General features: G+C 54.8%; 1 protein-coding gene across 8 annotated transcripts in view; it reads left to right on the top strand.

The window, feature by feature from the left end:
• Positions 1 to 6,079, top strand: part of ELFN1 (extracellular leucine rich repeat and fibronectin type III domain containing 1) — an 81,078-nt gene extending 74,999 nt beyond the window's left edge. For 6 of the 8 annotated variants that reach the window (XM_078364053.1, XM_035289718.3, XM_035289723.3 and 3 more), the window contains one exon: positions 2,476 to 6,079. In XM_078364053.1, coding sequence (XP_078220179.1) covers positions 2,769 to 5,264 — 2,496 coding nt within the window. In that variant the 5' untranslated portion in view covers positions 2,476 to 2,768 and the 3' untranslated portion in view covers positions 5,265 to 6,079. The remainder of the gene's footprint in view (positions 1 to 2,475) is intronic. The other 2 variants (XM_078364045.1, XM_035289728.3) reach the window with 1 other exon arrangement.
• Positions 6,080 to 21,470: the final 15,391 nt, after the last annotated feature.

Raw genomic sequence — 21,470 nt, 5'->3', positions numbered from 1 at the left:
ATGCATGTGTGAAGATCTGGGGGGCTCGGAGCTGCACCTGTGCCACCCACACCTGCCTCCACCCAGCCTCAGACATACCAGGGCCCCAGGGCTGCTTCCCAGACAGCGTGCCCTCAGTGACAGCTGCTCTGCCCAGTGCCCCAATGAGCATGGCCTGTGCACTCATGTACACAAATACCTGCTGTGTGCACACACACCTGTGCACATACACATGCAGATGGCCTGGCACACACATGCGAGGGCTCACGGGTACCAAACGTGTGGGTGGACATGGCATATATGCGTCCACAACACACATGCACACAAACACACACACATGAACCCCATGTGCACGCAGCCCTCCAGCCCTCAGCTGCTGGGCCCAGCCTCCTATCTGTGCCTGCGATAAGGGCTTTTAGGCTCCATAATCCTCCTTACCTTGACTTTGGGTTATTTTGAGCAAAAGATTAAAGGTGATTACGATTGGGGCTGAGGCACCACACCTCCTACACGCTTCCTGTGTGGCTGCTGGTCAGGCCCGCCCTTCCGGAGGCTGGGCACAGCCAGACGACATCAGCCCCACACCGTCGGCTCCATGCCCTCAACCCTCCCCCGACCAGCACGCACCCCTGCCTGAGACCTGGGCCCCCAAGAGGCCTGGGAGAGCTAAATCCCAGCATTGGCACAGGTTGGGCATGGTGGAAGGATGGTGGGGAGGTATGGAGGGGCTGGCATGGGCGCGGGCAGGCAGGTGCACACGGCACACTGCATGACGGTGACCAAGACAGCGCTGACTCCCATGATGGTGGATTTCACATCCAATCAGACCACGTCGGGACCCCATTTTCCCCAGCCAAGCTGCCCCCAGAGCCATTTCTGAGTGGGCCTAGTCAGATCCTGCCCAGCTGAGCTGAGCTGGGCGTTCCCTGGCCTCTCCAGGCCAAGCCCTGGGTTAGCCCCCCAGGGCCTGCTAGGACCTAGCTGCAGCCCTCATACCCTCTGACTTCTCCCTCTCTTTAAATCAGAAATAGACTCTTCTCCAGGAGCCGGAACAAAATTGTTCTTTATGAAGTTTCCAAAGAGAGGAAAAAACCCATTTCACATCATTATATTTTTTTTCTCTAATTTAAACCGCTTCAGTGCAGACTAGTTGCAAACGTCAATATCAGTGAAATACACCCAGCTGGCTGCCTGCCAGGCCACGGCACGGTGACAGGGGCCGGCTGTAAATCCACACATTAACAAGCAAACACACACCCATTTCTCTATCCTTCAGGGCAAACACAGGCGGCCGAGAGGTAAGGCTGCACATCAAGGGTTCCCCTGCCTCGAGGATGGTGGGGGAGGGTGTCTGCTGGGGAGCAGGAGCCCAGCACCTCCAGCCCTGTCTGCAGGGTCCTTCCTGCCTGGGGCTCCCTCCCCTATGACTTGATTGCCACATCATCTGTGTGCGGGCTCAGGAGACACCAGAGAGATGGATGAGGCACCATCCTGCCTAGAGAAAATCAGGGTCCTGTGGAAGCTGAGGGATAAAGAAAAGGACTCCATACGGTGGTGGGGAGGATGGTGGGAGGGGCATCCAACTCCCCAAGGGACCTCGGAGCAGTCTGTCTCCCAGCCCGGGGAGGATATGCAGAGCCCAGGAATGCTCAGCAGAGCAACCGGCTCTCTTCCTTCCAGAAGGGAGGCAGCCACGCTCCACCAAGGTGAGGTTCGGACAGTGCCAAGTACAGTGCAAGGTAGACACCCTCAGAGACCATCCAGCCAGCTCATTTGGGGAAACTGAGGCCCAGAAGGGGCACGGTATGCCGGGGACACAGGGCAAGCGAGCTCAGACCAAGACCTTGGCAGGTGCAAGTCCCCAGACAGGCCAGAATATCTCCCAGTGTCTCCCCCCTAGAGGGCTGGAGAAGAGCCGGCACCCTGGAAGGATTCTGTGGACTCCTGGCAGGTGTGCAGGTCAGCTCCTGCAGGCAACTCCTGGGGCATTGCAGCTGGGCCTCCCGGGAGCAGAAACACCAGGCAACAGGGACAGAGCCCAGCGAGGGCCTGCACATGCATGTCCTTGGCTGCAGCCAGCCAGCCAGCAGGAGAAGCCCTGTTACTCCGCCAAGTGACTTTAGGTCCCAGTCCCCTGCCTCAGTTTCCTCATCCAACCAGGCTTGCGCCGAGAGTGAAATGGACTGCAGGGGTCTCAATTCTGGGCCATCAGTACCTTGGAGCCCAGCCGAGCAGGTAGTGCCCCATCCAGTTTGCAGATGAGGAAGCTGAGGCCAGGGAGCTGAGAAGGCCCCTCCACCAGAGGTTGGAGCATTTCCTCCATTATTCTGGCCCATCTCAGGAACTCCTAGGGGCTTCTGAGGAAGGGGCTTCTGTTCTATGTTTTACAGAAGAGGCTCAGGGGCTCAGTGGAGCAGGGACTCAGGCCATGTTTGGAAGTCACCGCTATGAGATGCCAGAGGTCCCCTGACTGCTGCCTCCTCTTTTGTCTTGCAGCAGGATTGTCAGAGCAGGAGGAGCCAGTGGAGCCATCAGGATACCCAGGCCCATGGGGCAGGAGGCCCCGGTCACCGCAAGATTGGGGCGGAAGACAAGAGGCGGCCGGCTGTGAGGGAGGCACCCTCCCTCCCTGCACTTGCACCTTGTGGCCATGCAGTTTGGGACAGGACACCCCTGAGAGTGCAGGCACCTCCCCATCCCACCCCTCCATTCCTTCGGGGGCCACCGCCTGGCCCCCCACCCGGTCCCCCTGGGCAGGCTGAGTGGGGGCTCCCTGCAGGGCGGTCCCGATGGCCAGGCTCGGGTGGGGCGCGCTGTGGGTGTGTGTGGCCGCTGCCACCCTGCTTCATGCAGGCGGCTTGGCCCGCGGGGACTGCTGGCTGATCGAGGGTGACAAGGGCTTCGTGTGGCTGGCCATCTGCAGCCAGAACCAGCCACCCTATGAGGCCATCCCGCAGCAGATCAACAACACCATCGTGGACCTGCGGCTTAACGAGAACCGTATTCGCAGTGTGCAATACGCCTCGCTCAGCCGCTTCGGCAACCTCACGTACCTCAACCTCACCAAGAACGAGATAGGCTACATCGAGGATGGCGCCTTCTCAGGCCAGTTCAACCTGCAGGTGCTGCAGCTGGGCTACAACCGGCTGCGCAACCTCACAGAGGGCATGCTGCGCGGCCTGGGCAAGCTGGAGTACCTGTACCTGCAGGCTAACCTCATCGAGGTGGTCATGGCCAGCAGCTTCTGGGAGTGCCCCAACATCGTCAACATCGACCTGTCCATGAACCGCATCCAGCAGCTGAACAGCGGCACCTTCGCTGGCCTGGCCAAGCTGTCGGTGTGTGAGCTCTACAGCAACCCCTTCTACTGCTCCTGCGAGCTGCTGGGCTTCCTGCGCTGGCTGGCCGCCTTCACCAACGCGACTCAGGCCTACGACCGGATGCAGTGTGAATCGCCACCCGTCTACTCCGGCTACTACCTCCTGGGCCAGGGCCGCCGCGGCCACCGTAGCATCCTCAGCAAACTGCAGTCGGTCTGCACTGAGGACTCGTACGCGGCCGAGGTGGTCGGGCCCCCACGCCCAGCGCCGGGGCGATCACAGCCGGGCCGTTCCCCGCCTCCCCCACCTCCCCAAGAGCCCAGTGACGCACCCTGCACCGAAGACGAGTGCTTCTCTGGGGATGGCACCACGCCACTGGTGGCCCTGCCCACTCTGGCCACACAGGCTGAGGCCCGTCCCCTCATCAAGGTCAAGCAACTCACGCAGAATTCGGCCACCATCACCGTCCAGCTGCCCAGCCCGTTCCACCGGATGTACACCCTGGAGCATTTCAACAACAGCAAGTCCTCCACTGTGTCCAGGCTGACCAAGGCCCAGGAGGAGATCCGCCTGACCAACCTGTTCACGCTCACCAACTACACCTACTGCGTGGTGTCCACCAGCGCCGGGCTGCGCCACAACCACACCTGCCTCACCATCTGCCTGCCCCGGCTACCCAGTCCACCCGGTCCGGTGCCCAGCCCCTCCACGGCCACCCACTACATCATGACCATCCTGGGCTGCCTCTTCGGCATGGTGCTGGTGCTGGGCGCCGTCTACTACTGCCTGCGCAGGCGGCGGCGCCAGGAGGAGAAGCACAAGAAAGCCGCCTCGGCGGCCGCAGCCGGCAGCCTGAAGAAGACCATCATTGAGCTCAAGTATGGGCCAGAGCTGGAGGCGCCCGGCCTGGCCCCACTGTCCCAGGGCCCGCTGCTGGGCCCTGAGGCCGTGACACGCATTCCCTACCTGCCGGCGGCCGGCGAGGTAGAGCCGTACAAGCTGGTGGAGAGCGCCGACACGCCCAAGGCCAGCAAGGGCAGCTACATGGAGGTGCGCACTGGGGACCCTCCGGACCGCAGGGACGGCGAGCTGGGCCGGCCGGGCCCCGATAGCCAGAGCTCGGTGGCCGAGATCTCCACCATCGCCAAGGAGGTAGACAAGGTCAACCAGATCATCAACAACTGCATCGATGCGCTCAAGTCCGAGGCCACCTCGTTCCAGGGCGTCAAGGCGGGACCGGCGTCTGCCGCGGAGCCGCCGCCGCTGGTGCTGCTGTCCGAGCCGCTGGCCGCCAAGCACGGCTTCCTGGCGCCCGCCTACAAGGACACCTTCGGCCACAGCCTGCAGCGGCATCACAGCCTGGAGGCGCCCGGGCCCCCGCGCGCCGGCACCTTGACGTCCGGGGGCTCTGCCCGAAGTCCCCGCGCCTTCCGCGCCGAGGCCGTCGGGGTGCACAAGGGCGCGGCCGCAGAGGCCAAGTACATCGAGAAGAGCTCCCCCGCCGCGGCCGACGCCATCCTCACAGTGACGCCCGTGGCCGCCGCGCTCCGGGCCGAGGCCGAGAAGGGCCGCCAGTACGGCGAGCACCGGCACTCGTACCCCGGCCCGCACCCGGCAGAGCCGCCCGCGCCTTCCGGGCCACCGCCGCCGCCAGCCCACGAGGGTCTGGGGCGCAAGGCGTCCATCCTGGATCCCCTGACCCGGCCGCGGCCCCGCGACCTGGCCTACTCGCCGCTGTCCCCGCAGTATCACAGCCTGAGCTACTCCTCCAGTCCCGAGTACACCTGCCGCGCCTCCCAGAGCATCTGGGAGCGCTTCAGACTGAGCCGCCGGCGGCACAAGGAGGAGGAGGAGTTCATGGCGGCCGGCCACGCGCTGCGCAAGAAGGTTCAGTTCGCCAAAGATGAGGATCTGCACGACATCCTGGACTATTGGAAGGGCGTGTCGGCCCAGCACAAGTCCTGAGCCCCCCCAACCCCTTTCCCCCAGACCCGCGACGCCCACTGGACCAAAAAGGATGCAGGATCCACCCAGAGACTCAGCACCAAACCCAACACACGCACAACACTACAGCAACTGTGAACGCTGGGGGTGGGGGGCCCTGCAGAGGCGAGGTGGGGGCGTGGGCAGGGACAGACCGGGGAGACACGTACCCAGCTCATGTGGCCGCCCCGGGCAGCACATGTACACACACACACACACACACACACACACACACAAGGGACTTCGGAAAACTGTGTCTTAGGGATGGGGGGTGGGGGTGGGGATTTTTTTTCATTATCTTTTCTCTTTTGAGTCTTCTCTGCCTTTTCCTCTCTTTCTTTTCTTCCTTTTTTTAAAAAAATATATAATAAAAGACAAGTTCTTTTAAAAAGACAAAACACGGTCTGTGGGGGGTGTGGCCACCTCGGGGCCCCTGGCGTGATCTCCTCTGTCCGTGGTTTTCTGTGGATTCTCTGTCCAGTATGTCTCTTCGTTGCCGCCTCCGGAGTCCACCGCAGAGGGCGGAGTGAATGCCGGCGGCCAAGTGGCCTCCGGGACAGGTCCTGGCGCCCTGCTGGACTCAGGGTGGGTGGAGACTGTGCCTGTGGACGGCCGGGGTGGCTGGGAGGGCCGAGGGCGGGGAGGCACGTCCCCCAGCCCAGCCCCCGTGTACACTGTAGTCGTTCTATTGTACAGAAAAAAATATTTCTATATTTGCAATGTTTGCTGTAAAATGAGAAAGATAAAAAGACTATGTCTACTTAAAAAAAAAAAATCCGCAAAGGAAAAAAATCAAATGCTTGTTTGTCCTGGGTTTTTACTGTGGGTTTCAGGGGAAGAGTTGAGGTTTCTTTCGTGTCCCCTTTAGGGGGTGATTTTGTTGATTTTGGTCTTGGGTGGGGGCACGCTGTGCTCTCAGAGCGTGGTGGGACCAAGGGGTGTGAGTGGAAGCCCTTGGGGAGGTGGGCAGCCCACACTGGACTAGAGAGTGTCTGAGAGCCGGTATGGACAGGGCAGGCAGGAGCCCAGCTCACGTGGTGTGTGGGGCTGGGACACCCAGAGGCTCTTGAGTGAGGTTCTGGGTGAGCAGATGGTTTGGGTTTGCATGTGAGTGAGTGTGAGTTTGGGGTGGTTGGAGGGTGCGTCTGTCTGAGGGTGGTTTCCCCTGCTGTGACCAGAGCCCCACCTATAGGAGGTGCCCAGAGATCCCTGATTCTGCGGGAGTCTCTTGGGATGCTGAGCCTGAAGCCAGACCCTGCACTGCAGCCCCCTCCACATGCATCTCACCCACCACCCCTCCTCCAGGCAGCCCGCCCTGGTGTGCGCCCCTGTTCGGAGTGAATGAGAGGCTGGAGTCCACGTGGGACCAGCACCAGCTTGTTCAGCATCCTCAGGGGAGGGTGGAGAGAGTCTCTGGCTTCCTGCTGCAGAGAGCAGGGGGTGCCCCTCATCCCACCTACAGGAGTCAGAGTGAGACGCTAAGGAAGACACTCCACTCCCGGGCCCTCAAATCCACTTGCCAGCTGAGTAGGGGTCTTGTGCCCACCCCAGGGAAACTGCCCCCAGCCCTGCATCCCACACAGAATTGCCTTTCTGATCAGGGGGAGGGCCTGCAGGGAAAGGAACGCCTCGCCCTGGCCCCTCCCTCCCACTCAGCCCCCCTGGGGTGGGACACCTGCCTGATGCTGGCACCGCCTGTCACCCCTCCCTGCCTGCCTAGACACCCCCTCCCCTCTCTAAAGTCCCGGCTGCTGAGCCCCCACCCTGCCCCTCCATCAAGGGTAGACCCACCCCTAACCTGAACTCTGGCACAGACTCAGGGAGGCAGGAGGCTGCAGCTGGAGCCAAGTCCCAGAGGCAAGAGGAACCCAGGAGACTGCAGGACAGGGACCGGAGGGATGGAAGCCAGTCCTCAGGCTCTGACAGGTCCCCAAGAAAGGACCCAGGCTCAGCCTGACCCAGTGGGGGACAAAGAGGGAGGAAAAAAGGGCCGGTGGGGGGTGGGAGCAGGGGCAGCCTCTGTTTGCATGCCCTTGGTGATGGGGAGCTCACCCCTCTCCTCTGTAGCTGTCTCCAGCTTTTAGGACCTTCCTTAGAGCAGAAGCCTGGGGCCACAGAACTGAGGGCTCATCTGTCCCCTCCAGGTTAGTCAGCCCTGTCCTGCCGCCTGCACCCAGTTTACCCCACCAGGGTTCTGGGAGTATGAGACCTGCTCTGGGGGTGTATGCCCCGGTGGGCTCCATGGGTGCCCTGTGACTCATCCCTCCAAAGGGGGCCATTACTCAGGACGCTGTGTCACCTGCTCTTCCCTGTTTGACCCAAGGTTTCTGGCCAGGCCTGGACTCCCAGCCCTGGGCAGCTCCCCATCCTTTGTGAGGGGTCCCTGGAGGGCATGAGAGACCACTGGAGACTACAAGGCCAGGCCCAGGGGAGTGGAACGGGGACCAGGATCGGGATCCAGGACTGGCGGCTGAAGGCCAAGGGAGGGCCCCAATCGGCCCAAGGTCACACAGCAACTCAATGACAGTCTGGTCATGGGACAGAGAGGTGACCAGGCCTTCTCAGCCCGCCGCTCCCTTTCACTGAGGAGCGAAAACGGGCTATTTATAGGGAGTGCAGGAGAAGGGCAGACACAGAAGAGAGACGCCTGCCTTGGGGACACCCGGCAGCTGGCCAGGAAGGGCTGGTGTGCAGGAGGGCAGGTGCCTGGGGAGAGTCCAGGGTCCGAAGAGGAACAAGGAGAAACAGCAGGTGGGGAGGTGCTGGGTCCTCAGCAGCCAGGATGCCCAGCCTGGTAGCTCAGGCCTCCCGGGAGCGCAGGGCTTGGCCCCGAGTGTCTGGGAACGCCTGGCTGACTAGTCCTGGGACAAAGAACCCTGAGTTCCCATGCCCTTGCTTGAAGGTATCATGGTGGAGGTAATAGCACATAAGCAGGAGGAGTCATACCTATAAAGCGCCTACTGTGTGCAGGGCTCTGTGCCAAGCTCCGTGTGGGCACAGGGAGGAGCCCAGCCAAGCCCAGCCCCAGCCACCGGGGAGCTCACAGGCTGACAGGGTACTCGGTGTGGAGGGCTCACCTGGCTCAGGGCAGCAGGGGAAAGCCGCAGGTCCAGGAATAATGGGAATTCCTGACTGGGAAGAGCCAGGAAGATTTCCTAAAAGGGGTGGTATTTGGTTTGGGCGAGGAAGGAGGTAGAGGCTGGGAAGTTGAGAGGGGTCGGTGCCCCGTGGGCTCAGAGCTGAGCTCAGAAGCAGGAGGAAAACCTCCCAAAGCCAGCCTTGCCCTGCAGCTGGGATAGGTGCCCAGCTTCCAAGGATGGCCCTGGAGGGCAGCTCTTTCTTGTCTGTGAGACAGGTGCTTTGGAAGCCAGAGCAAAGGCTCAGGCCCAGGCTATGCCCCTACAACTGTGTGACTACAGCAAGCCACTGACCCTCTCCACCTCAGCCTCCTCATTTGTCCAGTGCGGGGAATGCTGACGTCTGCCCCCTCCCACACTGCACTGGTTATCCATTGCCATGATAATGCTGCCTAACTCACAATGAACGGCATGGCCCGCTCGGGGGATGGTTGGCAAGGCGGCACACTCTCATGTCGGGGGATGCAGGGAGGACCGGGTTCTTCCCTACAGTCTCCCATCCTCCAGCGAGCCATCGTGCCCTGGTCCTAGTGGCAATGGCTGAGGGAGCAAACCCCATAGTCACATCTGCTGGCATCCCATGGGTAAGGGTGAGCCACAGGGCCGAGCTCAGAGGAAAAGGGTGGACAGGACACCCTGGCCCAGGGGCCCATGGCCAAGGCCACAGACATGGAGGGCAAAGACGTGGGGTCCTCTGTGCACCAAGGCTGAAGGCATGACTGAGTCCTGGGGTCCCTCCCTGGGGCAGAGGGCAGAGCAAGAAGAGCAGGGAACCCAAGGCCCAGGTCTCTGCCACCCACGCATTTGCTCAGCACACAAATGCAGACCTGTGTGTACACAAATGTCTGTGTACCAGACATGCCACCTGCCCCTCCCCACCAAAAATATGTCAGTCATGGTCCCATCAGGAAAGAGCAGACACCCAAAGTAGAATCCTTCAAGGGGCTGCCTATAAAGGGGCCATTTGCAAAGAGACCACGCTGATGGCACACCTTGGCCCCCCAGGAGAGGAGGAGGAGAGCCCCAGAACCCGGGGGGAAAGAGAGAGAGAGAGGTGCAGAGAGGAGCCCCAGGCCCTGGAGAGGGACCTCAGGGGAGGTCCAGTGGCCCTGGGCAGCCTCTCGGGAGGTCTGGGGACACACACCCGCCCCGCTCTTCGGATCTCCCTCTCACCTCCCACTGGGCTCCCTGCTGGCTGCATAGTCAGGACACCAGGGCCTGAGATGGGGCCCATTGCACTCAGTTCACAGACAGCAGGGGCAAGAAGGTTCAGAGCTGGCCCGGAGTGGGTGATGGGGGAGGTTGGCCTGGGGACAGCCACAGAGGAGGGGGCTGTCATCTCCATTGGGGACAGGGAGGGAGGCTTTTAGGGGAGGTGATTGCTCAAGACCCTGAAGGTGATCAGGCGCAGTGGTTCATGCCTGTAATCCCAACACTTTGGGAGGCTGAGCGGGGGTGTGGATCACCTGAGGTCGGGAGTTTGAGACCAGCCTGGCCAACATGGTGAAACCCCGTCTCCACTAAAAATACAAAGATTAACTGGCATGGTGGTGTGTGCCTGTAAATCCAGGAGGCAGAGGTTGCAATAAGCCAAGATTGTGCCATCATTACACTCCAGCCTGGCAACAGAGTGAGACTCTTGTCTCAAAAGGAGAAAAAAAACAACAGCAACAACCAAAAACAGGCAAAGAAACAGATCCTGAAGGACAAACCGGAGTTGGCGTGGCAGAGACGGTTTCAGGGACAGAGAGCAGACTCCGCCAAGAGAGGATGGCAGGAACCAGGGTGCAGAGATCACAGACCCCTGGACCCACCCAGGGCAGTGAGGGGCCTGGCCTCCTGAGACCAGGGGTGGGGTGCAGCCAGGTTCTGCGGTCTGGTTTGCAATCATGAAGAAATGAGAGAGCCGGTTTCTGGGCAGAGGGAGCCATTGACAGTCTTTATTTTATTGAGACAGGGTCTTGCTCTGTCAACCAGGCTGGAGTGCAGTGGTGTGCTCATGACTCATCCCACCTGAAATTCTTGGGCTCAGGTGATCCTCCTGCCTCAGCCTCTCAAGTAGCTGGGACCACAGGTGTGCACCACCATACCTGGCTAATTTTTTCTTCTTTTCTCTAGAGACTTGTTTTGTTATGTTGGCCAGGCTGGTCTTGAACTCCTGGACTGAAGTGATCTGCCTGCCTTGACCTCCCAAAGTACTGGGATTATAGGCATGAGCTGCCTCGCCCAGCCAGTATGTTAAAGAATAACAATTTTATTAAAACACAAACAATTTTATTGATTTTTTTCTTATCTCAAAAATAATCCTTTTGCTACATAAACTTCAGAAAATAGTTAAACAAGGAAATAGAAATCATTCGCTCTCCCCACCCTGAGCAAACCATGGGAATATGTTGGTAGCCCTTTCCTATTTTTTTTTTTTTAATGGAGTATCGCTCTGTCTCCAGGCTGGAGTACAGTGGCACCATCTCTCACTGCAACATCCGCCTCCCAGGTTCCAGCAATTCTCCTGCCTCAGCCTCCTGAGTAGCTGGAACTACAGGTGCGTGCCACCATGCCCAGATAATTTTTGTATTTTAGTAGAGACGGGGGTTTCACCATGTTGGCCAGGATGATCTCAATATCTTGACCTCGTGATCTGCGCACCTCGGCCTCCCAAAGTGCTGGGATTACAGGCACGAGCCACCGCACATGGCCTCTAGCCCTTTCTCTCTAAAAATGTAGCAGGCTTGAAAGCTCTACCCTGCAAGCAGATGTGCACAGAGGCATCTCTTTATTTTCTGTAACAACAGATGCTTGGAGCCTCTGTTCCCCCAGATGGGGTGTAGGTCGTGGTACATGAAGATGGGGAAATAACTGTGTATTTTAGGATCCAGTGGAGAAGACGTTGATGGTGAGTGGAAGAGGGAAAAAACTGCCAAAGCATTGTTTGAGTAAGACGGGACAAGATGCTGTGCTCCGTGGAAGGGCCAGCCTTGACCAGACAGACCTTGGACTTGGCCGTTGCTCCTCCTCCTTAGCGGGAGAGAAGGTGGGGGCGTGGGCTCCGGTGTGGGAGCTGGGGGCACACGCGGGGCATGGGTACAGCCTCTTTTGGTGACTGTGACTTTCTCAGCATCTCTTCTCACTGCATTACATTGCCCTTTTGTTCTACTTCCTAGGAGTCTTTAAAAATTTTGTTTCAAATTTGAAGTAATTATAGAGTCACAGGAAGTTGTAAAAATAGAGTCACCCCACTTCCCCCAGCAGTGACACCTTACGTAACTGGGGTACAGTATCAAAACCAGGAAGTCGGCTTGCACCTTGGTGTAATTCTGTTAACTAGACTGAGCCGATTCAGTTTCTACCAGCCTGCACACGCATTCATCTGCGTGTACGTTTGTGTGGTTCTTTGCAAACTCACCCCACATATACAGATTTCAGTAGCCACCTCCCCAGCTAAGATTCAAAACTGTTCCATCACTGCAGAGACCCCCCACTCCACCCCAACCCTACACCTGCCTGGCAGCCACTAATCTCTCCTTCATTTCTGTTATTTTCAGGATGTTATATGAATGGAATCACGCCCTATGTAACCTTTGAGGTGTTTTTTTTTTCCCCCACTAAGCCTAAGGCTCTTGAGCTCCACCCAAGTTCTCTCTCTCTCTCTTTTTTTTTTTTTTTTGAGATGGAGTTTGCTCTTGTTGCCCAGGATGGAGTGCAATGGTGTAGTCTCAGCTCACTGCAACCTCCGCCTTTCAGGTTCAAGTGACTCTCCTGCCTCACCTCCCAAGTTGCTAGGATTATAGGCGCCCACCACCACAGCCAGCTAATTTTTGTATTATTAGTAGAGACGGGGTTTCACCGTGTTGACCAGGCTGGTCTCAAACTCCTGACCTCAGGTGATCCACCTGCCTCGGCCTCCCAAAATGCTGGGATTACAGGCATGAGCCACTGTGCCCGGCCCACCCAAGTTCTTTCATGGATCAACAGTTGGTTCCTTTTAATCGCTGAGTAGTACTCCACTATATAGATGACACACCCAAGTTTGTCCGCCCATTCACCTGTGGGAAAACATTTGGGTTGTTTTGCACTTTGGGGCCATTACAAATAAACTTTGTGAAAATCATGCACAGGCTTTTGGGTGAACTTAGGTTTTCATTTTTCTGGGATGAATGCACAGGTGTGCCATCGCTGGGGTGCAGAGGAGGCACATGTTTGCTGCTCTTCACTGTCTTTCAGGGTAGTTGCACCATTTTTTGTCCCCACCACCAATGTTTGCAAGATGCCATTTCTCCACACCCTCACTGGCATTGGGGCGTATCACTGTTTTCTGTTTTTGCCATTCTAATAGTGTGTAGTGAAGTCTCATCGTGGTTTTAATTTCTATTCTCTAGTATTTACTGATGGTGAACTCCTATCCTGTGCTTATCTGCCCTCTGTATCTCTACTTTGATGAAATGTCTCCTTCCATCTTTTTTCTCCATTTTCTTTATTTCTTTTCCTTCTTTCCTTCCTTCCTTTTTCTTTCTTTCTCTTTTTCTTTCTGTTCTTCTCACACATGTGATCTCTCTCTCCCCCCCCCAACCCCACTCTTTCTTTCTTTGTTTTCTTTTTTTTGACACAGTCTCTCTCTGTCACACAGACTGGAGTGCAGTGGCACATTCTCGGCTCACTGCAACCTTCGTCTCCCAGGTTCAAGTGATTCTCCTGCCTCAGCCTCCTGAGTAGCTGGGATTACAGGCACCCACCACCATACCCAGCAAATTTTTGTATTTTTGGTCAGGCTAGTCTCAAACTCCTGACCTCAGGTGATCCACCAGCCTCAGCCTCCCAAAGTGCTGGGATTACAGGTGTGAGCCCCTGTGTCCAGTCTTTCTCCCATTTTCTAAAACTTTTGTTTGTTTCTAATGTGAGGTCTTAAGTGTTCTTTACATTTTTATAGAAATAACACCTTTGTCAGACGTGTGCTTTGCAAATATTCTCTCCTTGCCTGTGGCGTGTCTTTCCATCCTTTTAATGCAAGAGTTTTTTTAACTTTTTGAAGTCTAATTGATCCATTTTTTAATTTCGTATATCATGATTTTGGTGCCACATTGCCTGGTCAGAGGTCCTGAAGATGTTCTGCTATTTCTGCGATATTTCAGAAGATTAGAGTTTACTTTTTACTTTTAAATTCATGGCCTATTTCAGATGAATGCTTGTATAATTCTTTTCAGGACTTTGGTAGTCACAGTTTTTTCTTCATCTAACTTTTAAAACACAACCATAGTGGGATATTAAGTCAGGAACATAAGATGACGGCAGCCCCTCACTCATTCTCTGCTGTACGTGAAGTTCCTGGAGTGAGTGCTATTCACAGGTCCCATTAAGAGCTTTGATGTTAGGCTGGATGCAGTGGCTCACGCCTATAGTCCCAACACTCTAGGAGGCCAAAGTGAGAGGATAGCTTGGGTCCAGGAGTTCGAGACCAGCCTGGGCAACATAGCGAGAACTTGTCTTTACAAAAATAAAAATAAAAATTTCTCTGGGCATGGTGGTGTGCACCCACGGTATTGGATACTTGGGCAGCTAAAGTGGGAGGATCTCTTCAGGCTCGGAGTTTGAAGCAATGTGAAGCTATAGTGAGCTGTGATTGCACCACTGCACTCCAGCTCGGATAACAGAGCAAGACTCTGTCTCTCGAAAAAACAGAAAGGAGGCTGGGCGCAGTGGCTCACGCCTGTAATCCCAGCACTTTGGGAGACCAAGGCAGGCGCATGATGAGGTCAGGAGTTTGAGACCAGCCTAATGCAGTGAAACCCCGTCTCTACTAAAAATACAAAAATTAGCTGGGCATGCTGGCACGTGCCTGTAATCCCAGCTACTCAGGAGGCTGAGGCAGGAGAATCACTTGAACCTGAGAGGCAGAGGTTGCAGTGAGCCAAGATCACCCCACTGTACTCCATCCAGCCTGGGTGACAGAGTGAGACTCTGTCTCAAAAAGAGAGGAAGGGAGGGGAGGGAGAGGTTTGACCCTTACTCCCGCTCTGGGCTAATGCTCTTTGTCCTTAGGTGCTTCTGTATTGTAATGGTGCCATCTCTCCTGATGTAGATCAAAGTCCACCACTTCTACCTGACGCATCTTATCTATCTCTTCTTCCTTTCTCTGAGGTAGGAGTTTTTCCAGCAAAGAGAGTTGATCAGGAGAGAGAAATCCATTAACAGGAAAGTTTACCTGAAATTCAATGACCGGCCGACCCTTTTCACATGTTCTGCAATAGATTGACGTGCTTTACTCAACACACACTTGACATCTTCATTCTTGGCGATGTGACCTGGATGAAAGGCAGTGGGTGTGGTTCAGTTGCCAAGAGTAGATGCTGGGTTCTGGAAACCACACAACACTTCCACCAGCTGTGTGTTCATCTACGCAGAAAGGTCTCCTCGCCGTGTGAAAACAGCACTGTCAGCCAGGCACAGTGGCTCACGCCTGTCATCCCAGTGCTTTGGAAGGCTGAGGCAGGAGGATTGCTTGAGCCCAGGAGTTGGAGACAACCCTGGGCAACATGGCAAGATCCCCATCTCTACAAAAATAATGAAAAGTTAGCTGGGTGTGGTGGCGTGTGCCTGTGGTCCCATCTACTGGAAGGCTAAGGTGGAAGGATGGCTTGAGCCAGGATGTTGAAGCTGCAGTGAGCTATGATTGTGCCACTGCACTCCAGCCTGGCCAACAGAGCAAGACCCTGTCTCAAAAAAAAAAAAAAAATCAGTGGTTGCAGGGTGTCTCTTTTATCATTCTTTTATTTTTCAACCAACCTAAATAGTTATATTTGAAGTGAGCTTCTTGTGGGCAGTATATAGTTGGGTAATGTGTTTTATTTTAAAAATCCACTCTGTCCATCTCTGTCTTTTAATTGGTATATTTAAACTATTTAAAGTAATTACTGGCCAGGCACGGTGGCTCACGCCTGTAATCCCATCACTTTGAGAGACCAAGGTGGGCGGATCACAGGGTCAGGAGTTTAAGACCAGCCTGACCAACATGGTGAAACCTCGTCTCTACCAAATATACAAAAATTAGCCAGGTTGCACTGAGGCAAGATCATGTCACTGCACCCATGCCTGGGTGACAGAGCAAGACTCCATCTCAATAAAAAAAAAAGAAATGATAAAATATTGATACCAGTAGGCTATGATAAGTTACATATGTGTACCGTAATATCTAGAGCTACCACTAAAAAAATTGTACTGCAAGATATACTAAAAAACACTATCAATCAGTAAAAACTGAATTATTAAAAATGTTCAAGTAACTCATAGGACAAAAAAGGAAACAGAGGAACAAAAAATAAGGAAACAGAGGACGAATAATAAAATATCAGCCTTCAGCCCTAACGTATTGATCATTACTTTTTAAAAATGTTTAAATAAATATTTTTTTTTTTTAGACAGAGTCTTACTCTGTCACCCAGGCTGGAGACCAGTGGTGCCATCTCGGCTCACTGCAACCTCCGCCTCCTGGGTTCAAGCAATTCTCCTGCCTCATCCTCCGAAGCAGCTGGAATTACAGGTGTGCACCACCACGCCAGGCTAATTTTTGTGTTTTTAGTAGAGACAGGGTTTCACCATGTTAGCCAGGCTTCTCTTGAACCCCTGACCTTGTGATCTGCCCGCCTTAGTCTCCCAAAGTGCTGGGATTACAGGTGTGAACCACTGCGCCCGGCCTCAGGTGACTGCTTTGTTTGCTTGTTTCTATCTTGGTAAGTGAGTCCACAGTAAACAGGCAACATCTATCTTGTAATGAAACCCAGGTTCACCTGCTCACTGTTATTGTAGAAGGCAAAACTTGACAGGTGAGTGCCGCGGGGAGGAAAAGCAGGTGTATTCAGAGGCCCCGCAGACGGGAAAGACGGCAGACGAGCGCCCTAAACACTCTTTAGTACAAGTTTCATGCTCAGTTTATGGTAAGTGTAGGGGAAGAAGAGGGGATTGGGACCAAGAGGTGATGGATGACCACAGACATCTGGACGCCAGCAAGGGTCGGAGGAGGTCAGAGGCTTCTCAGTCCTTGGCCACCTCACAGTGGGCCTATAAATCTTTAACAAAACGGAGTTAGCTGTTTATACACCTCCCTTTAATCCCAGAGTTAGTTTTGAAAGTCACATGATTGCTGTCCTTGCATTTTTCCCTCAGTGCTCTAAAACTCTCCCAGCCTATGTGCAGGAGTAGGAAAAGGCCCCTTAAGCAAGAGTGGACTGAGTTGTGCTCATTCTTTTGCTGTTTTGCTGCTGCAATAGCTTTAAATGTAGTGGGACCCTGTTGTATCCCCTAGTGGAAGCCTCTTGCCTCTGGGAACCAGGATCCTTGGAGCCGGGAAGCCTAAAGTCGTGGAATGGAAAGCAGACATTCCCCGTGTGGGTCACTGGCGGTGATGGACAGTGGGGTCCCCCTACCTCCTTCCCTCTGGCCCTCAGAAACCTGTCTTCTATTCACTGGGAAAACAGCACCCCTGTGTTAACCTGTATGCCACAGGCTGAAGGACATGGACTTGTCCTCACAGTGTCATCTCCAAGCAGGTCCTCTTAGCTGTCATTACAATTTCACCCACCACTCTATCTGACTAGCAGTTTTGGGGTGAGGTACTATGTTGTGGGATCAGAGAATCTCATGGTCCTGTGCTCACCAATAACCTTCTTCTCCGTAAAGCGGGTCCCTTGAGCCAAAATGACGTCATTCAGGTCCTCGAGCCAGCGCATCAGACACTCCATGTGCCCCGGGTCTGGTCCTGGCTGATCCAGCACGAATCCAGGCCAGAAGAGATCCGGTGACACCCACTTGCTGCCGCCACCTCGAGAGATGGCCTCATACATAGCGAGGTCCGGATATTTGGCTGTGGCAGGAGCTAGACACACCCTAGTGAAGGGATGTTCTTGCTATTGGGCCCTGTAGAGCCTCCCTCCCTGCAATCATGGCTATGCCAAAAAGAGCCCATGCACCAGCATCGAATGGCCAAGGGTGATGCTGGAGTGGCCGAGGGTGGAGGTTGGCTGGCTGAGGGTAGAGGCTGGGGTGGCTGAGGATGGAGGCTGGCTGGCTGAGGGTAGAGGCTGGGGTGGTTGAGGGTGGAGGCTGGCTGGCTGACGGTAGAGGCTGGCTGGCTGAGGGTGGAGGCTGGGGTGACTGAGGGTGGTGGCTGGGGTGGCTGAAGATAGAAGCTGGCTGAGGGTGGAGGCTGTCTGCTGAGGGTAGAGGCTGGGGTGGCTGAGGATGGAGGCTGGCTGAAGATGGAGGCTAGGCTGGCTGAGGTTGGAGGCTAGGGTGGCTGAGGTTGGAGGCTGGCTGACTGAGGGTGGAGGCTGGAGGCTGGCTGACTGAGAGTGGAGACTGGCTGTCGTCCTGAGATGAGCCATTCTTTCCACCTGGTTGCTCAGAGCCTTGTTCTGCAGCAGGCTCCCTCTGGTGGGTGCCACCATGAGCTGCAAAGGTTCTCATGCTTTGAGCCCACTCCTGCAGGTCCCCCATGTCTCTTCCACAATTATTTGTCCCCAGTATTCCACTCTTGCTCTTCCCACCTCCCCAACCCAGCAGCCATGCCGTTCGCCGCTTATGAATCCATATGGATTCCTACGCTGCGTGCCTTCTCCCTGCACACGGTAGCGCTGCCTGGTGGGCTGCCTGCTCTCAGCTCCCGTGAGCCCAGCCTTCTCTCTCTCATCAGCAGATCTTTGAACCCACAGGTGTGAGCTGATACAGACTCATGGGTGCAATGATCAGGAGACACAGGCGACCAGGCCCAGTCATGGAGGGACTGCTGATGGCTAGCGTGCACTCAGGATTTGTTGGATCTCTCAGCCCCCAGCTCAGGGTGGGCAGCCCACAGGCAGCACAGTCACAGGACACCCTGTGGTTAGATGCCCAGCCAGGACCAGGCCCCCCAGTGCGCCAGGAGCTGCAGTTTGGAATGGGAAGCAGTTCTCCGCTGTGGCGTTGCCCAGCTCTGGGACTACAGTCTTGCTCTGTACTATAGCACTGAACATGGCTGGCCTGACATCTGACCCAGCGCATTCATCCACTGCAGGTGCCTCGAGCGCCACAGGATCTGCCGGCCAATGGCCCAAGTGTCAGGATTCCTTGTACCTGAGTCTCTGTGGCAGAGTCCTTGCATCAGAGCACCACTTAACCTTAGCATCATCCATACCTTTTGATAAGCGTGGGGGCGCTGTCTTACCTAACGCAGCGTACCTATGTGGTGCTCTGCCTTACTGATAGAAAGTGCTAGGGGCGTTCACTTGTCTTTTACCTTTCAGGGAACATCCCAGCCTGCCAAAGACTGTTACCAGGGGCCTCCTGGCCATCTGCACAGTGGGTGGGGACAGGATCAAGACTTCCTTCTTCAGGCCTGTAGAGCCACGCCTGGTACTCACTGTTTTAGGTTGAGTTCTCTTGAGGCAGAGTCTGAAACAGGAATTCTTTGCAAGTAATTAGGGAGTGCTTTCAGGAGGAAGAGGAGATTTGTTTATTTTTGTTTTTGTTTTTGAGACGGAGTTTCACTCTTGTTGCCTAGGCTGGAGTGCAGTGGCACAATCTTGGCTCACTGCAACCTCTGCCTCCTGAGTTCAAGCGATTCTCCTGCCTCAGCCTCCCGAGTAGCTGAGATTACAGGCATCTGCCACCATGCCTGGCTAATTTTGGTATTTTTAGCACAGATGGGGTTTCATCATGTTGGCCAGACTGGTCTCGAACTCTTGACCTCAGATGATCCACCCACTTCAGCCTCCCAAAGTGCTAGGATTGCAGGCGTGAGCTACCGTGCCTGGCTGGAAGAGGAGATTCCAACACCGACCATAGAGGGCTGGTGCTGTGAGGACTCAACTGAGAAGACGGTCATCCATAAGCCAAGCAGAGGCCTCAGGAGGAGCCAGCCTTGCCACACCCTGACCAAGGACTTCCAACCTCCAGAGCTGTGAGCAATAAATGACTGGTTTAAGTCAGCCAGTCTGGGGTGTTTGTTATGGCGGTCCGAGAAGGCCAGCACAGCCAGGACTCTGCCAGTTCCCCGCTCCAACTGCCCTTCCTCTGACGGAAGGAGAGGGGAAGAAGTTCAATTGCTTGACTCCATGCCATATAATGCCCCTGCCAGACCCCACAGAGGACTCCGTAATGCAGATTGGATAACTGAATCGTCCTGCCCCGGGTCCACTGGGGACTCACTGCAAGCAACCGGGGTGAGGACCAAGCTCCCTGACACATCCTCGCATCGGGGTGGGCAGCTCCAGGCGCCCAGGCAAGACCCCAGGGAGGGCTGCAGCACCACCACCTGCAGCTATGGGACTGGGGGCCAGACCAGCAGGACCCTGCCCACCAAAAAGCCGCCCTGAGGCATGTGCCCACATGCCCATGTTTATTTTTATGTAAAGATGTTTTGAACATTTATTTAACAAAATATATCCATCTCTTATTTTTACAGATTCTGTTTTGTTTCAGAAATTCATAATAGTCCCATTCACAACAGCCAAAAATGGAAACAGCCGAGATGTTCACCAGCAGAGAAAGGGCCAAATTATAATATTACCAGAGAGCTAAACGCTAGCAGCAGTGAAGAGGGACGGATCATTGGCATTCGGACCAGCACGCGTGAAGTTCATAACTGCCACGCCGCGCTGCTGAAGGCCTCGTGCTATAAGATTCCCATGGGTTCTATTTTTAACCCACTAAGAAGCCCAGCCCACTCCTGATAGAAAATAATATATAATTTGCTTTTTGGTTTTTGATATCTTTTTTTTTTTTTTTGATACAGAGCCTTGTGGTGTCACCCAGGCTGGAGTGCAGTGGCGCAATCTTGGCTTGCTATAACCTCCACCTCCTGGGTTCAAGAGATTCTCCTGCCTCAGCCTCCTGAGTAGCTAGGGTGACAGGCGTCTGCCACCATGTCCGGCTAATTTTTGTATTTCTAGTAGAGACGGAGTTTCACCATGTTGGCCAGGCTGGTCTCAAATTCCTGATCTTAAGTGATCCTCCTGCCTCTACCTCCCAAAGTGCTAGGATTACAGGTGTGCACCACCGAGAGAGCCCGATACCTTTTTTTGTGTGTGTGTTAGATGGAGTCTTGCTTTGTGGCCCAGGCTGGAGTGCAGTGGTGCGATCTTGGCTCACTGCAATCACTGCCTCCTGGGTTCAAGAGATTCTCCTGCCTCAGCCTCCTGAGTATCTGAGATTACAGGTGCCTGCCACCGTGCTCGGCTAATTTTTGTATTTTTAGTAGAGACAGGTTTTCACCATGTTGGCCAGGCTTGTCTTGAACTCCCCCCTCGGCCTCCTAAAGTGCTGAGATTACAGGTGTGAGTCACTGTGCCCAGCCCGGTATCTTTTTATCTTAAACATTTACTACTCTGGGATTTATTTTGGTTTGGCATACAAAGCAGAGAGCGTCTGAATCTTCTCCAAATGATCGACCAGATGTCCTGCACAGTTATCGAGCAGTCCATTCTACACCCACTGACGCGAGACGCCACTCCCACCTCTCACTTAATCCTCATCCAGGCCCCGTCTCTTCCCAGCGCTTGCGTTCTCACTCATTGATCTGTCAGTTTCTTCCTCCCCAGATTCACGTTGCTTTAGTTGATCTAGCTAGTGATGCATTTTAATGTCTGATAGGGTAAGCCCTCTTCATTATTCCTTTATATTTTCACATTTTTCTCGGCTGTCCTTATACGTGCATGAGCCTTAAAATCATGTTACCACATTTCAGAACACTTACTGGGCTTCTGTATGGGATTGCTTTAAATTTATTGACTAACTCGGAGTGAAATTACATCTTTATAATATTGTCTTCAATGCGGCAACATCATAACTCTCTCCTTTTATGCAAAGTGGTTTTTTATATGCCCTGGTGGAGAAGACATTTCTTTTTCTTTTTTCCCATGCGTGTGCATGTGTGTGTTAGTATCTACCCAGCAACCACTTTCCCAGCCTCAGAGCCTCTTTCCTTCCCACTCCCAGGGATGCTGTCCCCACCAACAAGGTTGAGCCGTGAACCAGTAGGAGCCAATCAGAGAACTCCATCTCCCTGACCGCAGCCTGGGTCAGATCT

Source organism: Callithrix jacchus, chromosome 2, assembly GCF_049354715.1.
Source record: "Callithrix jacchus isolate 240 chromosome 2, calJac240_pri, whole genome shotgun sequence".
Taxonomy (NCBI): Eukaryota; Metazoa; Chordata; class Mammalia; order Primates; family Cebidae; genus Callithrix; species Callithrix jacchus.
Note: the sequence above shows the minus strand (reverse complement) of the source record. Positions and strands in the feature narration are given on the sequence as shown.